Source organism: Octopus sinensis, linkage group LG3 (assembly GCF_006345805.1).
Source record: "Octopus sinensis linkage group LG3, ASM634580v1, whole genome shotgun sequence".
In the NCBI taxonomy this organism is placed as follows: domain Eukaryota; kingdom Metazoa; phylum Mollusca; class Cephalopoda; order Octopoda; family Octopodidae; genus Octopus; species Octopus sinensis.
The window spans coordinates 134,746,596-134,771,595 of record NC_042999.1 but is presented as its reverse complement, the minus strand read 5'-3'; the positions used below and the strand labels follow the sequence as shown (position 1 = coordinate 134,771,595).

The 25,000-nt window shown below is 39.2% G+C and overlaps 1 protein-coding gene and 1 long non-coding RNA gene across 2 annotated transcripts in view; one reads left to right on the top strand and one right to left on the bottom strand.

Annotated features, from left to right (window-relative positions):
- The window catches only part of LOC118762579, a 22,707-nt gene extending 1,096 nt beyond the window's left edge, over positions 1-21,611 (top strand). Inside the window, exons 2-3 of the long non-coding RNA XR_004998333.1 lie at positions 10,917-10,921; positions 21,514-21,611. This is a non-coding gene — a long non-coding RNA (uncharacterized LOC118762579). The remainder of the gene's footprint in view (positions 1-10,916; positions 10,922-21,513) is intronic.
- LOC115209723 (putative tyrosinase-like protein tyr-1) overlaps positions 1-25,000 on the bottom strand; it is a 129,819-nt gene that overhangs the window by 100,068 nt on the left and 4,751 nt on the right. The window contains exons 2-3 of the mRNA XM_036501348.1: positions 23,047-23,366; positions 18,006-18,118 (exon numbers count right to left, since the gene is read on the bottom strand). Coding sequence (XP_036357241.1) covers positions 18,006-18,118; positions 23,047-23,364 — 431 coding nt within the window. The 5' untranslated portion in view covers positions 23,365-23,366. The remainder of the gene's footprint in view (positions 1-18,005; positions 18,119-23,046; positions 23,367-25,000) is intronic.

Below are 25,000 nucleotides of genomic sequence, written 5' to 3'. Positions count from 1 at the left end.
CATATTAGATGAACCTAATGTTTGTTGAGCATTGACTGGTTCAGACTTTCATATTTATCTTTTACTTGTTTCGATGGTTGCACTGCAGCCATGCTGGGGTACCGCCTTAAAGGATTTATGCCAAAACAAATTGCCACTAGTACTTTTTACCGTCTGGTATTTATTCTGTCAGTTTCTTTTGCCGAAACGTTAAGTTACAGGGAGGTAAATAAATCAACACCGATTGTCAAGCAGTGAGTGGTGAGGGAGAAAAACAATTGACACACAAAGACACAAAAAGACGCGCGCGCACGTACACACATATACATTCATATACGATGGGTTTGTTTGTTTTTGTTTCTGCTTACCAAATTCACTGACAAGGTTTTCGGCGGCCCGGAGCTACAGTGGAAAGCGCTTGCCCAAATGGGAATGAATCCAAGATCATTTGGTTAGGAAGAAAGCTTCTCAGCTATACAGCCAGGTCTTTTGAGAATTTTAAAAATAACTGTCACAAGAGCTCTCAGAGAGCGCAAATTTCCGTCAAGGGAATATCAACATCCTCTCAACGATTAACTGGATATGATTTTTAAAATGATACTATCTTAAATTCAACTCCTCTCACAAATGAGAATACTAAAAATGAACCCGACCTTTCTCAAAAATTAAGTAAAAATCCCGGAAAAATGATCCAGAATCTTTATCCGGTACCTGATCGATCCTAAAATCTGGTCATGAAGCCAAACATCCCTGAAAGTTTCAACCGACTCCATCCAACGGTTTTTGAGATATCTTGTCCACGGACAAACAAACAAACAAACACGACTGAAAACAATACCTCCGCGTTAGCGAAGGCGGAGGTAATAACATAAGAGTAGAGAGGAGAATGGAATAAAACAAAATACATGTTTGAATAGATGCAGCCCATCCACGTTTGCATATACGACACATAATCAGGGAAACCGGCTTTATGAGCTCGGGAGGGATCTTTAAGCTTTTTTATAACTCCTCAAAACGTCAGTATTCTAAAACACTGACATTACACCTCTCAAGTGACACAATGGGGAGGGAGCGATGAGGTTGTGTGTAAAATACTGCCATCCATATACAGATTCCCACTCAACCACAAAACTTGCATACATTCCACAGAATACATTTGAATGAACCTTACAATCTGTTGCATCGTTGCAAAGACTTCATAACGACTCCTACTTATAGATTGCTAATGACCCTATAGAATGGAAAGAATGAGATATGGGGTATAATTGAAATATGGGCAATTTTCCCATTCCATGGCGGTAGGCCCCTCATCTGGGATTCCACACGTTGTGACAGCTTCTCCAGTGGAAATTTGGTGTTGTCGGCTCTCAACCCAGGCTCCGTTGCTAATAAGGCTGAGAAAAGCAAACTATTAAGGTATCGGTCGCTCACCTGTGACAGTTGTGACTTCCGACGTTCTTGGCCCGGGACCATATCTCTGCTCACCAAAGACTTCATTTCGATTCCTAATTTTAGATCACTAACGGCACTATACAATGGGAGGAATGAGCCATGGGGGTATAAGTGAAATATAAGTACACACTCACCACACATATGCAACCAGGGGAGGATGCACACGCCCACTCCCTACTTGCATGGATGAATTAACATATTTGGCTATAAGATTTAATATGTTTCCTTAGACTGACGCCTATACAAGCTTTTATACCAATTCTTCTAATATTTATTTTATTTTGTCCTATTCTCTAATATTATTCCATTGCTGTCAGAAGTTCTGAGCTGGCAGAATCGTTAGCACGCTGGACAAAATGTGAGTTGATGTAATAGTCACAAATCCAAGAGAAGTTATATTTCACGTTATGTCGATTTCAAATTTAGGCATAAGACCAGCAATTTTGGGGTGGGAGATGTATCAATTTCATCGACCCTAATGCTCGACTGGTACTTAATTTATCGACCCCGCAAGGACGAAAAGCAAAGTCGACCTCGGTGGAATTTGAACTCAGAACGTAAGAACGGACGAAATGCTGCTAAACGTTTTGCCCGGAGTACTAACGATTCAGCCAGCTCGCCGCCTTACTTCTTTTCTACTCTAGGCACAAGGCTCGAACTTTTGGAAGAGGGGGCCAGTCGATTACATCGACCCCAGTACGCAAATGGTAATTAATTTATTGACCCCGAGAGGATGACAGGCAAAGTCGACCTCGGCGGAATTTGAACTCAGAACGTAGCGTCAGACGAAATTCCTATTTCTTTACTACCCACAAGGGGCTAAACACAGAGGGGACAAACAAGGACAGACAAACAGATTAAGTCGATTATATCGACCCCAGTGCTTAACTGGTACCTAATTTATCGACCCCGAAAGGGATGAAAGGCAAAGTCGACCTCGGCGGAATTTGAACTCAGAACGTCGCATCAGACGAAATTCCTATTTCTTTACTACCCACAAGGGGCTAAACACAGAGGGGACAAACAAGGACAGACAAACGGATTAAGTCGATTACATCGACCCCAGTGCGTAACTGGTACTTAATTTATCGACCTCGAAAGGATGAAAGGCAAAGTCGACCTCGGTGGAATTCGAACTCAGAACGTAGCGTCAGACGAAATACCTATTTCTTTACTACCCACAAGGGGCTAAACACAGAGGAGACAAACAAGGACAGACAGACGGATTAAGTCGATTACATCGACCCCAGTGCGTAACTGGTACCTAATTTATCAGCCCCGAAAGGGATGAAAAGCAAAGTCGACCTCGGATGAATTTAAACTCAGTACGTAACGGCAGACGAAATACGGCTACGCATTTTGCCCGGCGTGCTAACGATTCTGCCAGCTCGCCGACTTACTTCATGTTAATATTGTCGACATTTAAAGGCGCCGAGTTGGCAGAACCGTTAGCACACCGGGCAAAATTCCAAACAGCATTTAGTCCGTCTTTACGTTCTGAGTTCAAATTCCACTGAGGTCGACTTTGCCTTTCATTCTCTCAGAGTCGCTAAAACAAGTACCAGTCGAGCACTGGAAACGATGTAATCGTCTTATCCCGCTTCCCTAAAACAGCTGACATTCTGCTCAAATTTGAAAGCAATACTGTCATTCTTTAAAGGTGGGGAGCTGGCAGAATCGTTAGCCCGCCGGGCAAAATGTCTAGCAGTATTTCGTTTGTCTTTACGTTCTGAGTTCAAATTCCGCCAATGTCGACTTTGTCTTTCATCTTTTCGGGGTGGGGGCGATAAAATAAGTATCAACTGAGTATTGGAGTCGAGGTAATCAACTTACCATTCCCCAGAAACTACTGGCCTTCTGCCAAAAATTGAAATCATTATTTTTTTCCTGTTTAGAAGCGGTGAGCTGGCAGAATCTTTAGTATATCGGACATAATGCTTAGTGGCATGACTTCCTTCTTTTTACACCGAGAGTTCAAATTCCGTGGAGGTTAACTTTGTTTTCATTATTTCGGGATCGATAAAATAAGTACCAGTTGAGTACTAGGCTCGATATAATCGATTACTGGTCTTGTGCTAAAATTAGAAAGAATTTGCTCCTGCTACGTTTTTTTAAAGAATATCAATGCTAATTACGACCACCTCCCTCATACTAATCTAAATTTTTATACTGCGCTGCAACAAGGGAAACAATTATTTGTGAAATCCTTGGATAATTGTTGTTTTTGTTCCTTGCACATTTATGTGCGAAAAACTACACTAATGTTGTCAACTCGTGGTATTATCTTATTAGCGACGATGATGGAATGTCACTTGAGATTTGAATTCTGGTTGAATAGTTGGCTTCACTTCGGTGGCAAGAAACTTCAGCTTCCAGAAAGTTAAAAAGTTTACCTAAATTCTCTCTCTCTCTCTCTCAATGCAAAGACGGACGAAATGCCGCTAATCATTTTGTCCGATGCGCTTATAATTCAGCCAGCTCGCCGCCTTACATCATGTTGATACTGTTATCGTTTAAAGGCAACGAGCTGGCAGAACCGTTAGCACGCCGGGCACAATATCCAAACAGCATTTCGTCGGTCTTTTCATTCGAAGTTCAAATTGCCTTTCATCCTTTCGGTGTCGATAAAACAAGTACCAGTCGAGTACTGGGAACGATGTAATCGTCTTAGCCCCCTTCCCTGAAACAGCTGACCTTCTGCTCAAATTTGAAAGCAATACTGTCATTCTTTAAAGGTGGGGAGCTGGCAGAATCGTTAGCACGGCGGGTAAAATGTCTAGCAGCATTTCGTTTGTCTTTACGTTCTGAGTTCAAATTCCGCCGACGTTGATTTTACCTTTCATCCATCCGTGGTCAATAAAATAAGTACTAGTTTAGTACTCGAGTGGATGTAATTGACTTATCCTTTCCCCCAAATTAGTGTCCTTGAGCCAAAATTTGAAGCTGATATTATTTGCGTTATATTAATATATTGCTATTTGCCTTTAGAATATTTATTATAATTATTTCATGAAAACTCTCAGCTTATTTTGTTGGACAGGATGGAAAGTGTCAGCTGTCCAAAGCCACCTAACTAAGGTGACACTTGTTTTCTGACCATGCTTCAAGAACCTTGCAAAGTACGATTGTAGTTCCAAGCAATGATTTTTGTAGGCGTTCTATCTTTACATTTGTTCCAATCTTTTTGAACCACGCTGGTAGTTGAGAACCGATACTTCTAAGCGAGCCAATCACTATTGGTAACACGTCTGATCGCTTCACTGCCAACAACCTGCGTATTTCTCACTTCAATTTATCATAGTTGTTAGCTTTTTCTTCTCTTTTTCTTCGATCCTGTTGTCAATAGAACATGCTATGACAATTATCATGTTTTTCCTTTTCGTTCACCGTAGCAATGTGGGTTTATGTTAAACATCTACAGACGCATGTGGGTCAGATCCAGCTATCTGCTGAGTCCATCATGAAGACTGCCCCACCGCTTCTCTTTAACCGGGAAGGGCAGTTAGTTTTTATCTGCATGATGGTCATGACGAAATAGGTCGTGTGGTGGATGCATTTGAAAAGGCTCAAGACTAGCACTTTCTTTTTTGGCGAAGTCCTGATTAAGTTTTACATATTTCATTTGAAGATAAAAATCAGGGTGGAGAGGGCAGTATTGCCTTTCATGCAATTTGTTGAAAGGTGGGTGGGAGAGGTGAGCATGACCCGAGTGAGGAGTGGGCCTGCTCTGAGTATGTGTCTGTAAATTGGAGGTCAAAAGATACCTGAATAAGGTTTGTCTAAGGATGATGAACGAAACACTTATGTTTCCAAGGGTGAATTCCTCTCAACAGAAGGCTATGATGCCCCCACCACTACTCCTGCTCATGGTCTAAAATGCACATATTGTCATTCACCAAAAGGTATGCTAAAATGATTAAAGTCAAACAACTGACAAGCAAATCTGTGATATTGGGCAGGATATTTACTATAGCCCAACTTTTATACCAAGACAAAACACGTACCCGATAACACTTTTACCATTGTTATTATTATTATTATTGAGTGAGAGAGCAGTGCATGCCATCAAAGTGACACTGGGGTAAAATATACGAAGCCCAATATACCCATCATGACTACCCGTCTGATAAGGGTACACCAGGCACATGCATCACAACCATATGTGCGCGACATGGTGATCTCATATCAAGATAAACAGCACATGACCTTGCAGGTGGGGCCCAGTTAGAATTTTCTTCAGGTTGAGTAGCCCATCCCGCTCAAAAGGTCCCTGAATAAGGGTTGTTTAAGGATGTTGAAAGAACCACCCATGTTTCCAGAGGTGAACTATTCAAACCCCAAAGAATCCCTCTCAACACATGGCTATGATGCTCCCCCACTACTTCTGCTCGTGATCAGAGATGCACATATCGTCAGCCACTAAGGGACATGCTCAACTGGTTAAGGTCAAACAACTGACAAGCAAAACTGTGGTATTGAGCAGAATATTTGCTGTAGCCCATCTTTTATACCAAGACAAAACAATGTACATGATAACACTTCCAATCAGTTAAGATCAGAAACCATGAGAGCCACTGCCTGGTACTGCATCAGGGCATTTATTATTATTATTATTATTATCATTATTATTATTATTATTATTATTATTATTATTATTATTATTATTATTATTATTATTATTGTTGTTGTTGTTGTTGTTGTTGTTGTTATTATTATTATTATTATTATTATTATTATTATTGTTGTTGTTGTTGTTGTTGTTGTTGTTGTTGTAGTAGTTGTTGTTGTTGTTATTATTGTTGTTGCTGTTGTTGTTGTTGTTGTTGTTGCTGTTATTATTATTGCCTTTGCACAGCTTCTAACGCTGAAGATGTACTACGGTGTCAGCTGTTCACTACCAGTGAACTAAGGTAACACCCCTTATTTTTCGAGCACCTTCCGGAGTATTCGTGCGGTTCCAAGCAGTGCTGTTTTCTGCAAGTGCTCCACCCTTATTGCAGTCCGTATTTGTTCCATGTACTTCTGAAGATTTTTAGTCACTGTTCCCAGGGCTCCGACAATTATTGGTCCTATTACCACCTTTATCATCGACTACAACTTCTTAACCTTCCAAACTAACCTGTCATATCTATTGACTTTTCTTTCTTCCTTATCGCATACCTTGTTGTCAGCTGGGTATGCTATATGTATGACCCAGCATAGTTTGCTTTCTTTCTCAATTAAGACTATGTCCGGCTTCATATTCTCTATCTCAGGGTCGCACTGAATCATAAAATCCCACAGGATATTTGCATTATCATTTCCGATGATGCCTTCGGTTTTACGGTCGTACCAAATTTTTGCTGTCAAGTTCATACTTATTGCTAAGTCTCCAGTGGACAAGCGTTGCTATATTGTCCTGATGTCTTTTATATTCCTTCTGAGCTAGTGGCGTACATTGACAGGTAATAGGGTGATATGCCATACGGTTTCACCATTTTGTCCAGAAATTCTGCACTTATCACTTCCTGATGTGTTGTCTATTCTTCTTCTTCTTCTTTCTTCTTCTTCTTCTTCTTCTCTTCTTCTTCTTCTTCTTCTTCTTCTTCTTCTTCTTATTATTATTATTATTATTATTATTATTATTATTATTATTATTATTATTATTATTATTATCATCATCATCATCATCATCATCATCATCATCATCATCATCATCATCATCATCATTATCATTATTATTATTATTATTATTATTATTATTATTATTATTATTATTATTATTATTATTATTATTATTATTATTATTATTATTATTATTATTATCCCTTTATCACAGGCCGTTTGGAGATCGTGGATTGTTGCATGCCTAGCGGGCTTATTACCAGCAGCCTACGGTACCATGCTATTCGTTCTTTTAAGCTATCTAACACTTTCCTGATTATTCTGGCTGTGCCAAACTTTTTGTAACAGTTCTACCGGGCATTCTATTCCAATTTCCTTTATATTTCTCTTGATGTATTCTGATACTGTTCCTAAGGACCAAACAATAATTGGTTCTAGCTTCAACTTCTTCGTTTTCCATAACCTGGGTAGTTCGTACTTAAGAGGGCTGTATCTATCTTTTCGCCCTCCTTCTTGACTATTCGCGGGTCAAAGGGCATGCAACGTCAACTATGTAGCATATGTGGTGCACCTTGACCATCACCATTAGGTCTTGTCTGTTTGGATTGGGAGGTCCCAGAGGATTCCGCTAGTCTCCGACTCTGTCACTCTTTGCGGTTTGTTCTCATACCATGTCTTGCTTCTCACTATCCCCCACTTTTCGCACAGTTTCCAATGTAGCACTTTCACTACCTGGTCGTGTCGCTACAACTTGTAGTGTTTTTAGGCAAATCTAGGGCATTCGTTCGTGATATAGGCAATGGTTTCATCCACTCCATTGCAGATGCGGCACAGCGGCGACACTTTCTCATTCTTTAGGTTGACCCTCCAGTTCGTGGCCAGAGCTTGGTCCTGCCCTGCCAGTATAGTGCTCTCGGTCTCTCCTTTTAGGGTTCCTTTCATCAGCCAATCCCACCTATTTTTCTAGCAACTTCTGTTGTGGCTACATGAAATTGATTGTGTAGTCCCTTCTTACATAATTCTTCTTCATGTCCTTTTTGTACTTCTTCCTTTGCTTTCCCTTTTTTCTACTCTCAATACTCCTTCGTTCCTAACTGTCACTTTCAAGGTTTCCTTACTGTAGGTGAGGTATTTCATTAAACTCTCGAGTTCGATACGCACGCAGTCTTCCACACTTATCAGTCCCCTTCCTCCTCCTATTATTATTATTATTATTATTATTATTATTATTATTATTATTATTATTATTATTATTATTATTATTATTATTATTATTATTGTTATTATTATTATTATTATTATTATTACTATTACAATTATTATTATTATTATTATTATTATTATTATTATTATTATTATTATTATATTATTATTATTATTCAGTAGTTTTATTTTTATAGCTTGCTTTCACTTCACTACCGAGCACAGCTCTGTGTGCCTTGGGTATGTGCTGTGATTTGTTGTGATGCTCTGATGGTTATTGTATGGAAAGTGTTCTGCGTAGGATGTGTGCAGTACCTAGTAGTGCAATTTTCTGTATGTTATATGTGTTTGTAAGTCCTGGTGTTTTTGTTATGTATTTGTCTGAATATTTTTTTATCATGCCTAATGCACCTACTATGATAGGAATTGTTTCTGTTTTCAGATTCCACATTCTAGTTACCTCTATTTCCAGGTCTTTGTATTTTGAGAGTTTCTCCATTTCTTTTAGAGACACGTTGTCATCAGCCGGTATTGATACATCAATTAGAAAGCATTTTTTTTCTTCATGATCTCTGACATTATTATTATTATTATTATTATTATTATTATTATTATTATTATTATTATTATCATTATTATTATTATTATTATTATTATTATTATTATTATTGTTATTATTATTATTTTTATTATTATTATTATTATTATTATTATTATTATTATTATTATTAATTTGCTTCCATTCTTGCCGAGTGTCTTCCCGACTCCTAGGGCAAAGAAACTCATAGTATACATTGGTAGGCCATTAAACCAAACTCAATAGTTCGTTCATTTTTTTTTTTAAGTTAAATTAAAATACATGAGCAGCAACAGTTCTCACATCGACAATGCTCTTCTCAATATGTGTGATGTACCAGTTAAGACAATCTTTTGCACTTCTTTCAGGGATGGTAAGCCAGGGATCATTCTCATATAATTTTCGGTTCCCTTCTTGATCATTCCTAGTGCTCCTACGATCACTGGTATTGTAACCGCCTTGAGATGCCACCTTTTCTCAATTTCAATGAGTAGGTCTTTATATTTTCTGAGCTTGTCAAACTCTTTCGTGAGATATTATGATCACAGGGGATGCTCATGTCGATCAATAAGCAAACTTTATTGTTTTGGTCTTTCACAACAATATCTGGTTTATTGGCCTTGATGGTTCGGTCTGTATGTACTGGAAAGTCCCACAGAATCGTTACATTTTATTATTATTATTATTATTATTATTGTTGTTGTTGTTGTTGTTGTTGTTGTTGTTGTTGTTATTTGACCGAGCTGTAGTCCTAGATCAAGCGTAGCCCAACTAACGTAGGGTACCCGACACAATGAGTGCCGTCAGGCGCTCTGCCGATCGGGCATTGTGGTCGGTGGTTGTTCCACTATGGCATTCTATAGGTTGGTGGTCGGCAAGTGCGACGACGTTCCTTGGAGAAACTTTGGCCGTCGATTAGGATCAACTGGTCTTTTCCAGAGGACTTTCAGGCCAGGGCGCATGGATAATTTTCAAAATTCCTTGGCTCGGCAGTGTTACATGGTTGGAGGAAGGACATTGCTGGTTAGGGATAAACGCTACAGACATGGTAGTACTGTTAGCAGCGCATACTGAAGATGCATGCGGACCGATGAAACCATCCTACACGCGTTCGTATAGTACTCGAGCATTGCATGCGATGCGAAGTTATGTTGAACATCTGCTGGTGCCTATACGAGGGGTGTTCAATAAGTAATGTCTCTGACACACTTGCCTTTGTTTGATCTAGCTGAAATTTTTCATGTGCAATTATTGATATCTCTATAGATTAAGTGGCAAATTACAGCTCCGAACTAATTGTGGTTTCTGATTTACAGGTGTTTGAAATGAGTCAAGTGGGAAATGGAGCATGTTGAGTGTCGAGCAGTGATCCGGTTTTTGTATTTGAAATGACGCACACCACAGGAGACTTTTAATGAAATGAAAGTAACTTATGGTGATGATGCCCCATCATATGACCTTGTAAAACGCTGGCATCGTGAATTCAAACATGGTCGGAACTTCCAGGTTGCTCACACTTTTCCAGAAGCAAGAACGCAAGAATTCCAGAAGCGAGAATTTAGGGATGTGCCAAGAAGATGAGTTAAAATTTTTCAAAAGACTGATTACACAGGATGAGACCTGGGTCCATCATTATGATCCAGAGACCAAAGCCCAGTCAATGCAGTAGAAGCACCATGACTCACCTCCTCCAATGAAGGCAAGGATGCAGCCCTCCGCTGGCAAGGTCATGCTCACAGTCTTCTGGGACCAGGACGAAGTAGTGATGACAGATTTCCTAGCAAAGGGTACCACAATTACAGGAGCCTATCATGTTTCACTTTTGTGGAAATTAAGAGAAGCTATCGAAACCAAGAGGCGGGGCAAGATCAGCAAAGGCATCCTCCTCCTGCAGGACAACGCTCCGGTCCACAACTCGCGTGTCGCCAGATCAGAAGCACAGGCGTATGGCTATGAACTCTTCCCCCATCCCCCTACTCTCCTGACCTTGCACCCTCTGATTTTCATCTCTTTCCAGCCATGAAGTTGTTTTTGAAAGGAAAGCGTTTCCCAGATGATGCAGCCTTGATTTCTGAAGTCACGTCGTGGTTGGAGGACCAAGCTGGGGTCTTCTACGAAAACGGTCTCCAGAACTGCATCAAACGATGGGAGAAATGCGTACCTCTGGGTTGTTCCTATGTAGAAAAAGACTAATACCTGTGCCAAGTTTCGTTGCTCTACTGCTATGGGAAGTGGGTCAGGGGCATTACTTATTGAACACCCCTCGTAGGTTGAGAAATACGGAGAAGAGAGGTTTGTTAATACTTCTCTATTCCTACTATTCTTACTATTCTTACTACAACCCCTACGTTAATAACAAAGGCTTCTTTCCGTTGTCATATGCTAAAATATGAACAGTTAGAAGTGGGTGTTTGAAATCGTCAACATTGATATACAGTGTTTTAAAGGGGCATAGTCTAGCGCAAGTACCTTCTATACTGGCTTGGGCGAATTTAAGCTCAGGCCTGAAAGAAAAAGAATGGCAGAAAACTGCAGTAAATTGTCTTTTATCATAAATTATGGTCTTTTGTGCCTTAAGTTCAAATCTTGACTGGATCGAGTCAGATAGACTGTACCTGTGGAAAGTTGGCGGTGGCTTAATAGACTTTCTCCAAAATTTGTGGCCTTTTCCCAATGAAACAAAAAATTTCCCTCTACATTCGTGTCTGTCTGTCTGTCTGTCTATCTGTCTATCTGTCTTCTTCTTCTTCTTCTTCTTCTTCTTCTTCTTCTTCTTCTTCTTCTTCTTCTTCTTCTTCTTCTTCTTCTTCTTCTCTTCCTCTTCCTCCTTCTTGAGCATCTCCTCCTCCTCCGTTTTTCTTTTCCTCCACCACTTCCTCCTTCCCCTCCTTTCCTTCATCTTCCTCCATCCCACTCCTCCTCTTCTTATTGGTACTGCTTTACGATGTCGAAAGGTTCTCGCTATGCATAAGGCAGGTTATATTGTCGATCCTCAAATAATATTGATTCATATTTTATTAAAAACAAAAATAGGAAAGAAGACAAAAAAAATCGATTTTGGCAGGTTTGGGACTTTGATAATTGAGGGACATAAGTAAATACTTCAATGCATTAAATGCGATGTTATGCAATTTTCTTAGGTCATCGCCATCATACCATACAAATATTGATCTGTATGAACGAGATGGAAAGAACCCAATACGTCGATCAAATGTTTATAACAAGTAAATATGTTGTCTCTTTGATTCTGATCAACTTGTTTCCATCATTTCCGAAACGAGTGGTGTGCACTATAAGGAAATTAGACGTCAAATTCGGTAAAATCATTCCTCCCTTCATTTAATTCCAAATAGTTTACCATTTTCGCAAGGGACTTCCGAGTAAAAAAATAAAAACCATCAGAACATCTAAAGTAATTATATATTTATTGAGCTTTATAGTAAGATTAGATAAGAATTTCGACGAATAAATAATTAACTGAAAAATATTAACCAAATCAAATATCCACCTTTTTGTTGAAAGTTAGTACCGGATTCTATATAGATTTTCATATCACAATTCATTTTCTCATTTCATACATTCCTTCCTTCATTCATTCATTTATTCATTCATTCATTTATTCTACTCATCATCCATCCATTCATCAGTCAATCAATCCAGCGGTGGGTGTTAGATGGTTATGTCCTCTTCAAATTACTATGCAAAGGTCTGTAGTTGAGAAACATTTCAATTGTAACATCAATGGGAATATTGCTTAGTATTAGCAGTATCCATAAACACACTTTCCAATGGACTTTTCAAACCTTCGACCGTAGCCACAAGACATCTTATAGTAACGACCAAAGTAACAAATAGCATAATGGGAACAACTTTTTCGGCAAGATTGTTTATCTCCATCTTTACATCGACATCGTTTCTTAGAGGTACAGCTCCTGGGATTGTAGCAGTCTGCAAAAGAGAAACGAGAAACATTAGAAAGAATACAATTTCAGTAATATGCCTAGTATTTGCAATTCTTTACAGACTAATAGTCCTGGCGTTTGTAAAGTTGAGAGTTGCAAGCTTGATGTGGCTGAGCTTACCCTTAATATGTAACAACAAAGAAATGGCACTTGCATTGGTTGTCAGGTTCACCAAGAATTTAAAAGGTTCTGATTGTCTCTTAGCATTTTTCTCTTTTTGATAAATGTATATGCCAGAAAACCAGTATGGAATTTGGCAGTTTGAGTAATACCGGTTTCACATTTTGGCACAAAGTCAGAAATTTCTGGTACTTATTTCTGGTACTTATTTTATCGATGAAAGATAAAGACAACCTCAAAACGTAAAGACAGACGAAATGCCACTAAACCTTTCGCCCGGCGCGGTAACGGTTCTGCTTGCTCGCCGCTTTCAGTTTGAATAATATTAAGGGAGGCTTTGTGTCCATTGTCACTCTCAATAATTAATATGTAGACAAGACACTTCATCTATACACACACACACACATACGTACACACACACACACACACACACACACACACACACACACACACACACACACATGCACACACACACACATGCACACACACACACACATATATATATAGATGAGTAGGTAGTGCATATAATAAAGTTAACCTATTGCTACGCGGCGGCAATGTAGAATTGTCCGATATGTTAATGACATGCCTAACTGAATTCAAATCACCGTTAATTAAAAAATACCTTTATTGATATATTTTAATCAGCTTAACACAACAAAACTTAGAAATTAGTACTGAACAATAACATATGTAAAATAACATTTGGTTCCTATGTAACTATGATGGATATAATTGTTTTTTGCCTCGTATAAGGACGTATTGCAAATCGTGACGAAACATGAAGTCAGAATCCATACAATCAAAGTCTATCCATTTAGACAATCCATTGCATAGAAGATTCAACATTACCTGCAGTAAAACTCTTTACTACCCTAGATTACGTTGCTCTGCACTGTCTCACATTTTGATTACTTTAATCCTAATAAAGCTATCCCCATCCTCACTCCAGTTAGTTAAATCAGCTGGGACTGGAAGCACTCCGTCGGTTACGACGATGAGGGTTCCGGTTGATCCGAATCAACGTAACAGCCTGCTCGTGAAATTAACGTGTAAGTGGCTGAGCACTCCACAGACACGTGCACCCATAACGTAGTTCTCGGGGATATTCAGCGTGACACAGAGAGTGACAAGGCCGGCCCCTTGAAATACAGGTACAACAGAAACAGGAAGTAAGAGTGAGAGAAAGTTATAGTGAAAGAGTACAGGGATCACCACCATCCCCTGCCGGAGCCTCGTGGAGCTTTTAGGTGTTTTCGCTCAATAAACACTCACAACGCCCGGTCTGGGAATCGAAACCGCGATCCTATGACCGCGAGTCCGCTGCCCTAACCACTGGGCCATTGCGCCTCCACCAGCTGGGACTACCACCACCTACATTAAACTACTACGATCACCAGACTACTAGGCCTTCTCTTACACAAACACGATGTAATATGAACATATGATATGATAAAAAAAGGCCACTTACTTCCATATGTAGTTGTCGCTGTTGTAGTCGTTGGAGTTGGTGTTGTTGTTGTCGTCGTTGGAGTTGGTGTTGTGGTTGTCGTCGTTGGAGTTGGTGTTGTGGTTGTTGTTGTTGGTAGTGGTGTTGTGGTTGGTGTTGTTGGTAGTAGTGTTGTGGTTGTTGTTGTTGTTGTCGTCGTTGATGTTGTTGTTGTCGTCGTTGATGTTGTTGTTGTCGTCGTTGATGTTGTAGTTGTTGTTGGTAGTAGTGTTGTGGTTGTTGTTGTCGTCGTTGGAGTTGGTGTTGTGGTTGTTGTTGTTGGTAGTGGTGTTGTGGTTGTCGTCGTTGATGTTGTTGTTGTCGTCGTTGGAGTTGGTGTTGTTGTTGTCGTCGTTGATGTTGTACTTGTTGTTGGTAGTGGTGTTGTTGTTGTCGGCAGTATTGTGGTGGTTGTTGTTGTTGTCGTCGTCGTCGTCGTTGTTGTAGATGTATTGTTGTTGTTAAATGGCCACTGGCTGTCATCACAATGGAACACTATTGGAATATTTTCATGTCTCAGTTTCGGTCGTATCTGGTTTCCATAATCCCACACGTTCATGTAAGCGTCTGCGAGTGTTTTACCGTACAAAGTAGCGTTGTAACGTGTTATGTTCAACAATCCTATACATTGTATGTATCTCGGCGGATTTGAACCCGGCACTAAACAAGAAGGACGACATATTCTTCCACATTGTTCTGACGCTGACAAAAATACTACACTGTTATTTTTCTGCGGGTCTCTGATCCCCAAGTAAGATATATCCGATGATACAGCTAATCTGCGATCTATCACCGCCATCTCTTCATAGGTTCCAAAATAATTTAAACCAATAGCTCGAACATTGAGTCTTCCTGCAGGACCACAACACTTGTTTATTTGACAATTATTTCTGTTAGAATTACCGGAGGAATTTTGAAGTCGATTATCATCATACAGATCATTCAGCAAATTCGGCACGCCGTTTTTGATAGGAAAATTTCCAAATTTCATCGTGTCGAAAGGTCGTTCGTAAATAACTTCAACCGGAATAAATGCCCATTCATCTACATCGCATCTACGGTTGATACAAAACATATTCTGATAGGGAATTAAAGTACTGCAACGAGTTGAGTTTCTAGATTTCGACTCGCATCTACCATTATTGCAGGTTAGGTATGGAGAATTACATACCTTTGGATCGAGAGTACAGTTTTTCAAGTAACTATAGTCATATTTGTAGAAATGAGTGTAAGAACTAGTATTTTTTAATGCTTCTGCAACGGTTAAATTCATAAGACCAATACTTTGATTGGGAGCGTAAACATTTAAACCATAATTCGAAGGATAATCTGTTGCGGGATTAACGTTGTGTCGCCTTTGGTTTTCAGTGAAACGCGTGTGGACAAGTTCTACGTAACTGTGGAGTAGCCAGAAAACTGGGTCCATGGGCGATGATGGTACCCGAGCCATGTGACCTCCAATAGCAACATGCATAGAATTATGCATGGATTCAAGGTTATATCGATCTTCTGCATTTGGTTCAGAGATCTCTTCGAGTTTCGTTCGAGTGAGAACATCTTCGATGTTACTACTTGTCGGTAACCTTGTACTGAAACCCCCGTTCCTTACTAGATAACCAATTGGTGTTTTCCAGTTAGCAAACGGCCCTTTAGTGACGAAACCATTGATAGTTCCCATTAACTCATCTGACCACATAGTGGAATCTCGAGGATTAGGAAGATGACTGTCAAGAGTTGGATCCCAAAATGGAATTGTTACACCAGGTACTTTTTCACGAAGAGCATCTTCCAAGCTAAAATGAAAAAAAAAATGTAAACCCTATTTAATACGTAGAAAACATATTTCAATACATATTTACTTTTATCGATTAACTAATTTCATTTATCAAGGGAAAATTATATTATGCACAAATTGTTCTAGTACAAGAGACGCTTTAATCTTTTGTATACTGGCATATCTCAAGAATTCGCCAGCAAAGGTTAGTGTATATTTATAAACTTATCTTAGACTTTTAAGATCGGATGGGAGTGTACGCCCCCAGTGATCGCAGAATATGTGTGTGCACAGCGACTGTAGATATCATTTACTTTGAAAAACAAATTGATGGAGCAACATGACTCACAATTCCTATAAATAATGAGATATATGGGGTGTCTATTATTGCGTTCGATTTATGTTAACAAATTAAGAAGTCTAAATGGGTTTCACGCTATTCTTAATGTAAAAAATTGCATCTGAAATGGAAATTTATAAATATCTTGTAGTTTACTTCATATTATATATACTAATATATTTAAAGCATAGGTGTTTATTCAATATCATAGTTGATAATAATAATAATAATAATAATAATAATAATAATAATAACGACGACGACGATAATGATGATGATGATGATGATGATGATGATGATGATGATGATGATGATGATGATGATGATGATGATGATGCTGATGATGATAACCACCACAACTGAACTGGAAAAATATCTTGAAACATCTAACAACTGGATGCTAAAGCTAATTAAAAACCATGAAAGACGTAAGAAGATTCAGTCTGTTATGAAGGAGAGCAAAAAATTTTCAAGTGAGTTTATACATAATATCCAGGTTGAACAGCATGAGGAAAGTGTAGCAGCTGTAGTTGCAAAGAAGTTGAACTCAATAGCAAAGCAAATTGCGCTTGAACAATTGGCTGATAGGTGGGAACAAAAACCTCAGCATGGCAAATATATGGCCCGTAGCAAACAAGCTGATGTAGATCAGAAGCATACCCATTTAGTGGCTACGGAGCTCAGGGCTAAAGTCAGAGAGTACAGGATTTATTTTGGTTGCCCAAGATCAGAGCTTATTGACCTGGTACTATCAAGCCAATGTGATGAAAAATGGTGTAGACCCAAAGTGCCGATACTGCAACGATGGGATAGAAACAGTTGACCATCTAATCTCTGGGTGTAAGGTTTTAGCACCTGTAGAGTACAAATCAAGACATGACAGAGTTGGCCAATATCTACAATGGATAATGTGTGGGCATTATAAAATCAAAACTGCTGACAAATGGTACAAGCACCATCCTGAAATGATAAAAAAAACGAAACTGAAATTTTTTAAAGAACGATCCCTGGCTTACCATACATGCAGGAAGTGCAAAAGATTGTCTTAACCGGTACGTCACACGTATTGAGAAGAGCATTGTCGCTTGAATTTTCTCCCCCACCACACCTTTATTTTATTTGTTTACTTTTCTATTTTTTATTTTTTCCTTTTCCTCTAACACATGATTCTGTAAATGAACAGTCTGATGTGTTTGTTTTAATGGCCTACCAATGTATACAGTACGTTTCCCTGCCCTAGATGTCAGAAAGACACTCGGCAAGAAATGTAAATAGAATCGAAAGATAATAATAATAATAATCATAATAATAATAATAATATGATGATGATGATGAGGAGGAGGAGGAGGAGGAGAGGGGGAGGAGGAAAATAAGAACACAAAAAGATAACGGAAAAATGGGAAGGGAAAGAGGCAAAAGTTTAAAAAATCAATAAAGAAAGAGATAAAGAAACAGGAAAAGAGCAGAAGGAACCTGGAAGAATAATACTTGATTGCATGACTTACATTCTCAAATAGATTCTGTGCCAGAGAAGAAATGTAGGACCAGCATGGGCGTTTCTTGCAGTATCACCAGTGTGCAGGAAGGCGATAGAATCGAATACATTTGGTGACAGTCTCTGTAAAAGAAATAATTTTAAAAATCATAATGATTAGGACACAGCAAACGTTTATAAGTTTTATTTGAAGTTATGCCTTTTAATTTTGATTTCTGTTTTCGATGAAAGATTTCTATTATTCTGGAAAGAACAGGAGATTTGTTTTCATATCAAATATATTTTTTTCCTTCTTCTGTGAAAGTTGTCTTTTAAAATATTAATTTCCATTTTATATGTCAGTCTTACATTTTTACTCTCCTTCTTAGTATATATGTATTTATGCATGCGTATATGTATGTATGTATGTATGTATGTATGTATGTATGTATGTATGTATGTATGTACGTATGCATTTATGTGTATGTGTATGTATGTATGTATGGATGGATGGATGGATGGAGGAATGGATATATCTGTGTATGTAGACAATGATGCAAACACATAAAACTCCTTGAGTTTGATATACTGAATATATACACATGTAAATAAATAAAAGGCAAAGAATTAAAATTTTCAGATGATTAACATTCAAATATAAATATATGTATATTTATGAAAGGGTTTCAAATTTTGGCACAAAGCCAGCAATTTCGGGGGAGGGGTATAGTCGATTACATCAGCTGGTATTTATTTTATCGATCCCGAAAGGATGAAAGGCAAAGTCGACCTCAGTGGAATTTGAACTCAGAACATATAGACAGACGAAATGATGCTATACATTTTGCTCGGCGTGCTAACAGTTCTGCCATCTCACCGCCTTCATATATTTATATACTAATAGAGCAAACGTATTTAGATAGTATAGACTCAGAGAATTAGAGGGGAGAAGGCATGATGTTACAAGTCCAACATCTGTTTCTGGGGGCTCGGAGTTCCTTGATAATGTTGGCAGATGTAGTTTCTCAAACATCTGCAACCAGTAATGGAAGAAAACAAACACTGGAAAAATCAAGCCTCCTTCTTCAGGGTGAAGAGATGCTCTTCAAAAAGAATTAAAAGAGTACAACTGTCTGAGGAGCAGTGTCTGTATATTCTAACTTGAGATGATAAATTATATCGACAAAATAATCAGAGATTAGCACTAAATATTATTAGATGTCGTAATATAGATGACCTTTAACAAGCTAATGTTGATATTGATGTCATAGCTGTGGGCCCATGGAAGTACAGTGTTATTATTGCAACAGCTGTGTTTTCCTGTATGAGTGACTAAGTCACAGTCATCTGCATAAAGGGCGTCACGAATAAGAGACTGGAAAACTTTTGAATTGGCAGCAAATCGGCGCAGATTAAAGAGGCGGCCAGAAGTTGATATTTGACATATGTTCCCAGAGCGCTAACCTTAGAAAAGGCATGAGTAAAAGCAGCAGCAAAAGTACAAAGAAAGAGTGTTGGGGCATTCTACTTGATACCATTCTCTACAGGAATGGATCCCGCCATGCCACCACCAACATTGACCCAAGCCTCCATCACATCATGAAATGATTTAATTATAGATACAAAGTGATCCGGACATCTAAGTTTGCCAAGTGTTTTCCATAGCAAGGCCCTATTCACAGTATCAAAGGCCTTCATTAAATCAATGAATACCTGCACAAGATCCATATTCTGCTCATAGCACTTCTCCTGCATCGGCCTTGCTGTGAAAATCATATCCATTGTCCCTCTGCCAGATCGGAAGCCACATTGAGATTCAGATAGGACGTTATTTACGAGACACCCATTTAGGCGGGTAAGAAGAATATTTGCCCGAGCCTTGCCAGCAGCTGATAGTAGAGCAATACCTCTGTAGTTACCACACATTGTTCTGGCTCCTTTTCCTTTATAGAGAGGAAGAATAATTGCATCCTTCCAGTCCTTAAGCATTGCACCATCCCTCCAGACTGCACTAATAAGTTCATGAAGGGACTGTATGTTATAATCACCACCAAATCGTAAGACCTCAGCACAAATTCCATCCTTTCAGGTAACCCTACCAAGATTCAATTTACTTATTGATGTCATTACTTCATCTATTGAAGGCGTCGAATTTAAGGAGCCAATGATAGGTCTTTGTTGCATAGTATCAATCACTGTTTCATCCACAACTGGCTCGGGGTTTGGGATTTCAAAGAAGTAATTCTATCCAGCGACCTGTGATTTCTGTTGATTTAGTAAATAGAGTGGAAGACTCTTTGGAAAGCAAAGGAACTGATGTGGAGCTCTTAGGCCCATAAACTTACTTCATAAGATAGTAAAGCTTCTTGCTGTCATTTTCATCAGCAGCAGCCTGAACATCACGAGCAAGATCCTCCCATCAGGTGTTCTGCATCTTCCTGAGAGATCGCTGCGGTAGTGATTTTACACTGCTATAGTGGGCAAGTGCTAGATTTCGCTGCACAGCAAAAAGTCCTCTGTGTAGCAATACATTATGGGCATGGCGCTTTACAGCTAATAGTCGCTGAACTTCAGCATCATTTTCATCAAAACAGTCTCTGTGTCTGGCAGTAGCATTTGCCAGTGTTTCAGCAGCACATTGAAGAACCTGATCTCGAAAAATCTTCCCATGCTGCAGTATTTTCAATGCTGGACAAGCGAGTCTGAAGCTCTTTCCTCATATACCTTGTAGACATTCAGACACCGAGGAGTGCTGACTGGCTATCTTCTCTCTTTCACTTTAATCATCATCCGGAACTTTGCTCGCACCAGACTGTGATCTGTCCAGCATTCTGATCCATGAAAGGACTTGACATTACAAATGTCATAGATGTCACGCTTGCAGATGATGACATAATCCAGCAAGTGCCAAACTTTAGACCTTGGATGCATCCACGTTGTTGTGTGGTCACCTTTGTGCATAAAATGAGTGCTTGCGATGTAAAGTCCATGTTCATCGCAAAGCTCCAGCAGCATTAGACCATTGCTAATCATCTTCCCTACTCCAAAACGTCTTAGAGAGTTCCATGTTTGCCAGTCTGTTCTAACCCTGGCATTGATATCCCCCACTAGAATGACTTTATCAGAATTTGGGATTTTCCTAAGTATGACTCTCAGCTGGGTATAAAATATAGTTTTATCTTCACCACAGCTAGTCAGAATGGGTGCATAGGCACTTATTAGAGTAGGAAACCGCTCACCTTTCAGGTGCAATCTTAGAGTCATTAGACTCTGAAGGTGCAGCTATATCAATGTTATAACAGTTCAACTCGCGAGAAGCAAGTGTAGTGCGTCTTTCATGCCTACAATCACTTTTGTTATCCAACAGAGTGCGCACATTCTAACATGAAATGTTCAAGTTCCATCCAGATTTTGTAAATAAAAGTCTCTTTGTTTCTCAAGCGCAGGGTGGACATCCATCATTTGTGCTAAACTGACCAGATATAGAAAGACAGGCAATTTTTTGGTTCACCTTTTCAAGAAACTCCCCGGTCTTCGAGTGAGCAGTGCCCTCTCCAAATGGAGCTGCTCAGACACCCATGCAGCAACCGAATCCTACCGCTGTCTTGGGCTACAAGGAGACGACTTTATATCTAGCATGGGCCGCCTACGTGCAGGTCGTTGACTACATGCTTCCAGCCCGTCAGGTCTGCATGCTTCACCACCTTCCCATCGCCACATAAATAAATATATAGAGGGTGGGGGGAAAGACACATATTGAGCAATAAGGCTTGCACGTCACCTCACATACCCTCTCAAATTTATTGACATTCTCCAGAGACAAGCCGGAACAAGATGCCTGGTGCCAATATGAGTTGCAGGCTCAGGGATGTGGGAGCGCCATGATCTCTAGCACAAACCAAAGATCCCCAAAATGTTCAATGTCATCCCTTGCATATCTGGTTTTATATTAGAGTGACCTTCTCCGAGAGACATGCTTTAACAAAAGCTGAGGGGTGCCTCACTCCCAGTGGTCTTTCAGCACGCCGGCCACCATCCCGGAATTTCTGCGTACCCGTGCTATTGTTAGATAGCCGTTGAGCCTGCACTAGGTTCATCCGACCTTTCAAGAGGTCTTGTTTTTAATCCTGCTGGATTTCTAGCAACCCCACTCACAAAGATAGCCTGGTGGAGGTGCCAGTTTAGTTGCATGCAATAGGTTGTACTGGATTCCATGTTACCAGTAGCACTTATGAGAGCCTCATAAGTGACCTGACATATGTATGTATGTATGTATGTATGTATGTATGTATGTATGTATGTATGTATGTATGCATGTAGGCATGTATGTATGTATGTATGTATGTATGTATGTATGTATGTATGAATGAATGTATGTATATATGCATAGCGCGCACACACACTCACACACACACGCACACACACATACACACACACACACACTCAAACACATACACACACACGCACGCACACACACACACACAGACTCGTATACACACACACAGGTGTTTCCTGGCATGTTCTCTGTGGACCATTGAACAGTTGGTTGATATCTTTTTGCCTGCCGATTACTTTAACTTTTGCTTATTTAAACATTACTAGCAATGGATATGGTTGGGAACTCATGAGCATATTTTTATGTATGTATGTCATATACATATGTGGTGCCATGTGAAAATGTGGAGAAAACTTAAAGTGGGCTATCATAAAAAGAATTTCATGACCCTTGTTGTAAACACTGTAACCAATAGTATTGTGTAAGTATATAAGTTTATCTGAAATAATATTAACAAGTGTCTCCTTGATAGTTGTTTGTATAGAAATAATTCATTCTCCTATAGACATAAGGCTTGAAATATTGGGGGAGGAAGCTAGTCGATTACATCGACCCCAGTTCGTAACTGGTACTTATTTAATCGACTCCGAAATGATGAAAGGTAAAGTCGACCACGGTGGAATTTGAACACAGAACCTAATGGCGGAGGAAATGCCGCTAAGCATTTTGCCAGGCGTGCTAACGATTCTGCCAGCTCTCCGCATATGTTTATATAGAAATAATAAATCATTCTTACCGTATCTTGCTTTAAAAGATATAAGCTACGAAGGAAATCGTATCTTTCTTGGTTACTAAGCAATCTATATTCCTTCCTCGTTCGAGGTATAATCAAATTATTTGCTCCTGATTGTTTCGGTGATTTATAAACAACATTCTTTGGGCTCCACTTAAAGGAAGAGCAGTTCATTTGTACCTGCCCTATACAGAACTGCAACTGGGTGTCAGCATCGTTTGTACCCAGTTGACGATAGCATTTCTCAATGTCTTCTTGAATATATGAACTCACATAAACAAAACTCAGCAATATGACGAAAGCAAAGTAGAGACGATTCATTTCTGGAAAATGACAAAAAAAAAAAAAATGGAAAACATCATGTGTTGACAATTTAAAAAAAAAATACATCAGGATAAAAGAAATGATAAAACAAGTTCAGTTATGCTATGGTAGATTTGGCACACGCAACCGAACAATCATTAACGACATCAATGCATTGTGAATTATATACTCACTCTACCTGATTATGTCAAGGTGTACGGGGTTGATGTAATTACAATGGTTGGGTCACCGACACACAATACTGTCGGTGATAATAACTATCGATTTTCGACAATCTTTTTTTCTCAATCGTTTCAATGACATGCACCAAAGACAATGAAAATAAGAAAATTACAAGTGAAATGTTAAATATTAGCTTTACAATTCTCACAATTATGGAGAAAAGAATAGATAACAGAACTTTGTAGACAAGGATTCGCTATTAAAATAGCTGCAATAGTTATGTGGAAGATAGATGAAACCTATGACACATGAATAGTCAGTGATACTATTGGAGAGTTTTTCCAGATATATCGTGATTCCACTCAGCTGAAAATTATACATCATACGTTTTATGGAGGTCTTATGAGCAGCAGTATATATTTCTAACATGTAAGGTGGGGGAAAGGGGATCTTTTCATTGTGAGTATTTTTGTTTCATTATGAGGATTGGTTTGTGAGGACTGGTTTGTGAATGTGATTTCGCTCGATGATGCGAACTGGAAATTTAATGCTGTACCTTTGTAAAATCTACAAAGCGACAGAAGTCACAGATCTGCCGATTTTTTATGGTTTAAACAAAGAAGAGCAGCACATATGATTTTTTTTAGGTAGAAGTGTGAAGAATTTATGTTCAGAAGGGATACATGACCCCAACCATTCTGAGATCATCCAGCGAAGAAAAGTCATCGATGAAGCTCAGAAACGTAACCATTCACTATTTTTTTTTAAAGACTCCGCCGGTTACGACGACGAGGGTCCCAGCTGATACGATCAACGGAACAGCTCGTGAAATTAACGTGCAAATGGCTGAGCATTCCACAGACACGTGTACCCTTAACGTAGTTCTTGGGGATAATCAGCGTGACACAGAGAGTGACAAGGCTGACCCTTTGAAATACAAGTACAACTCATTTTTGCCAGCTGAGTGGACTGGAGCAACGTGAAATAAAGTGTCTTGCTCAAGGACACAACGCGTCGCCGGGAATCGAACTCACAACCTTACGATCATGAGCCGAATGCCCTAACCACTAAGCCACGCGCCCTCACACCATTCACTATAGATCAATAGAGTTTCTCGGTTTTCCTTTTGGGAATCATTCTGACTTAATCTTGTGGGAATTTACCCACAAATCTTCAGATTATCAAGTGAGATGTTAGAGAGTGTGAGGGGAGAAAATTCAACAGGTAGAAACACTTTACTTACAACTAAGTGTTATTCAACTAAAGACATCAGTGGTGCTTGTGTTAACCGAAGAAGAGATTATGTCTATTACCATGATGAGTGCATTTGTGAATATGTTGCATGTGAATGTGTGTATATAAATGTGTGTGTACAAGTGTGTAAAGATAATCACGTGTACTCAGTTTAAGGCACGTAAAAATTTGCACCTTGTATGATGGGACTGAATACATGTGCCTCGTAAGTGAATTT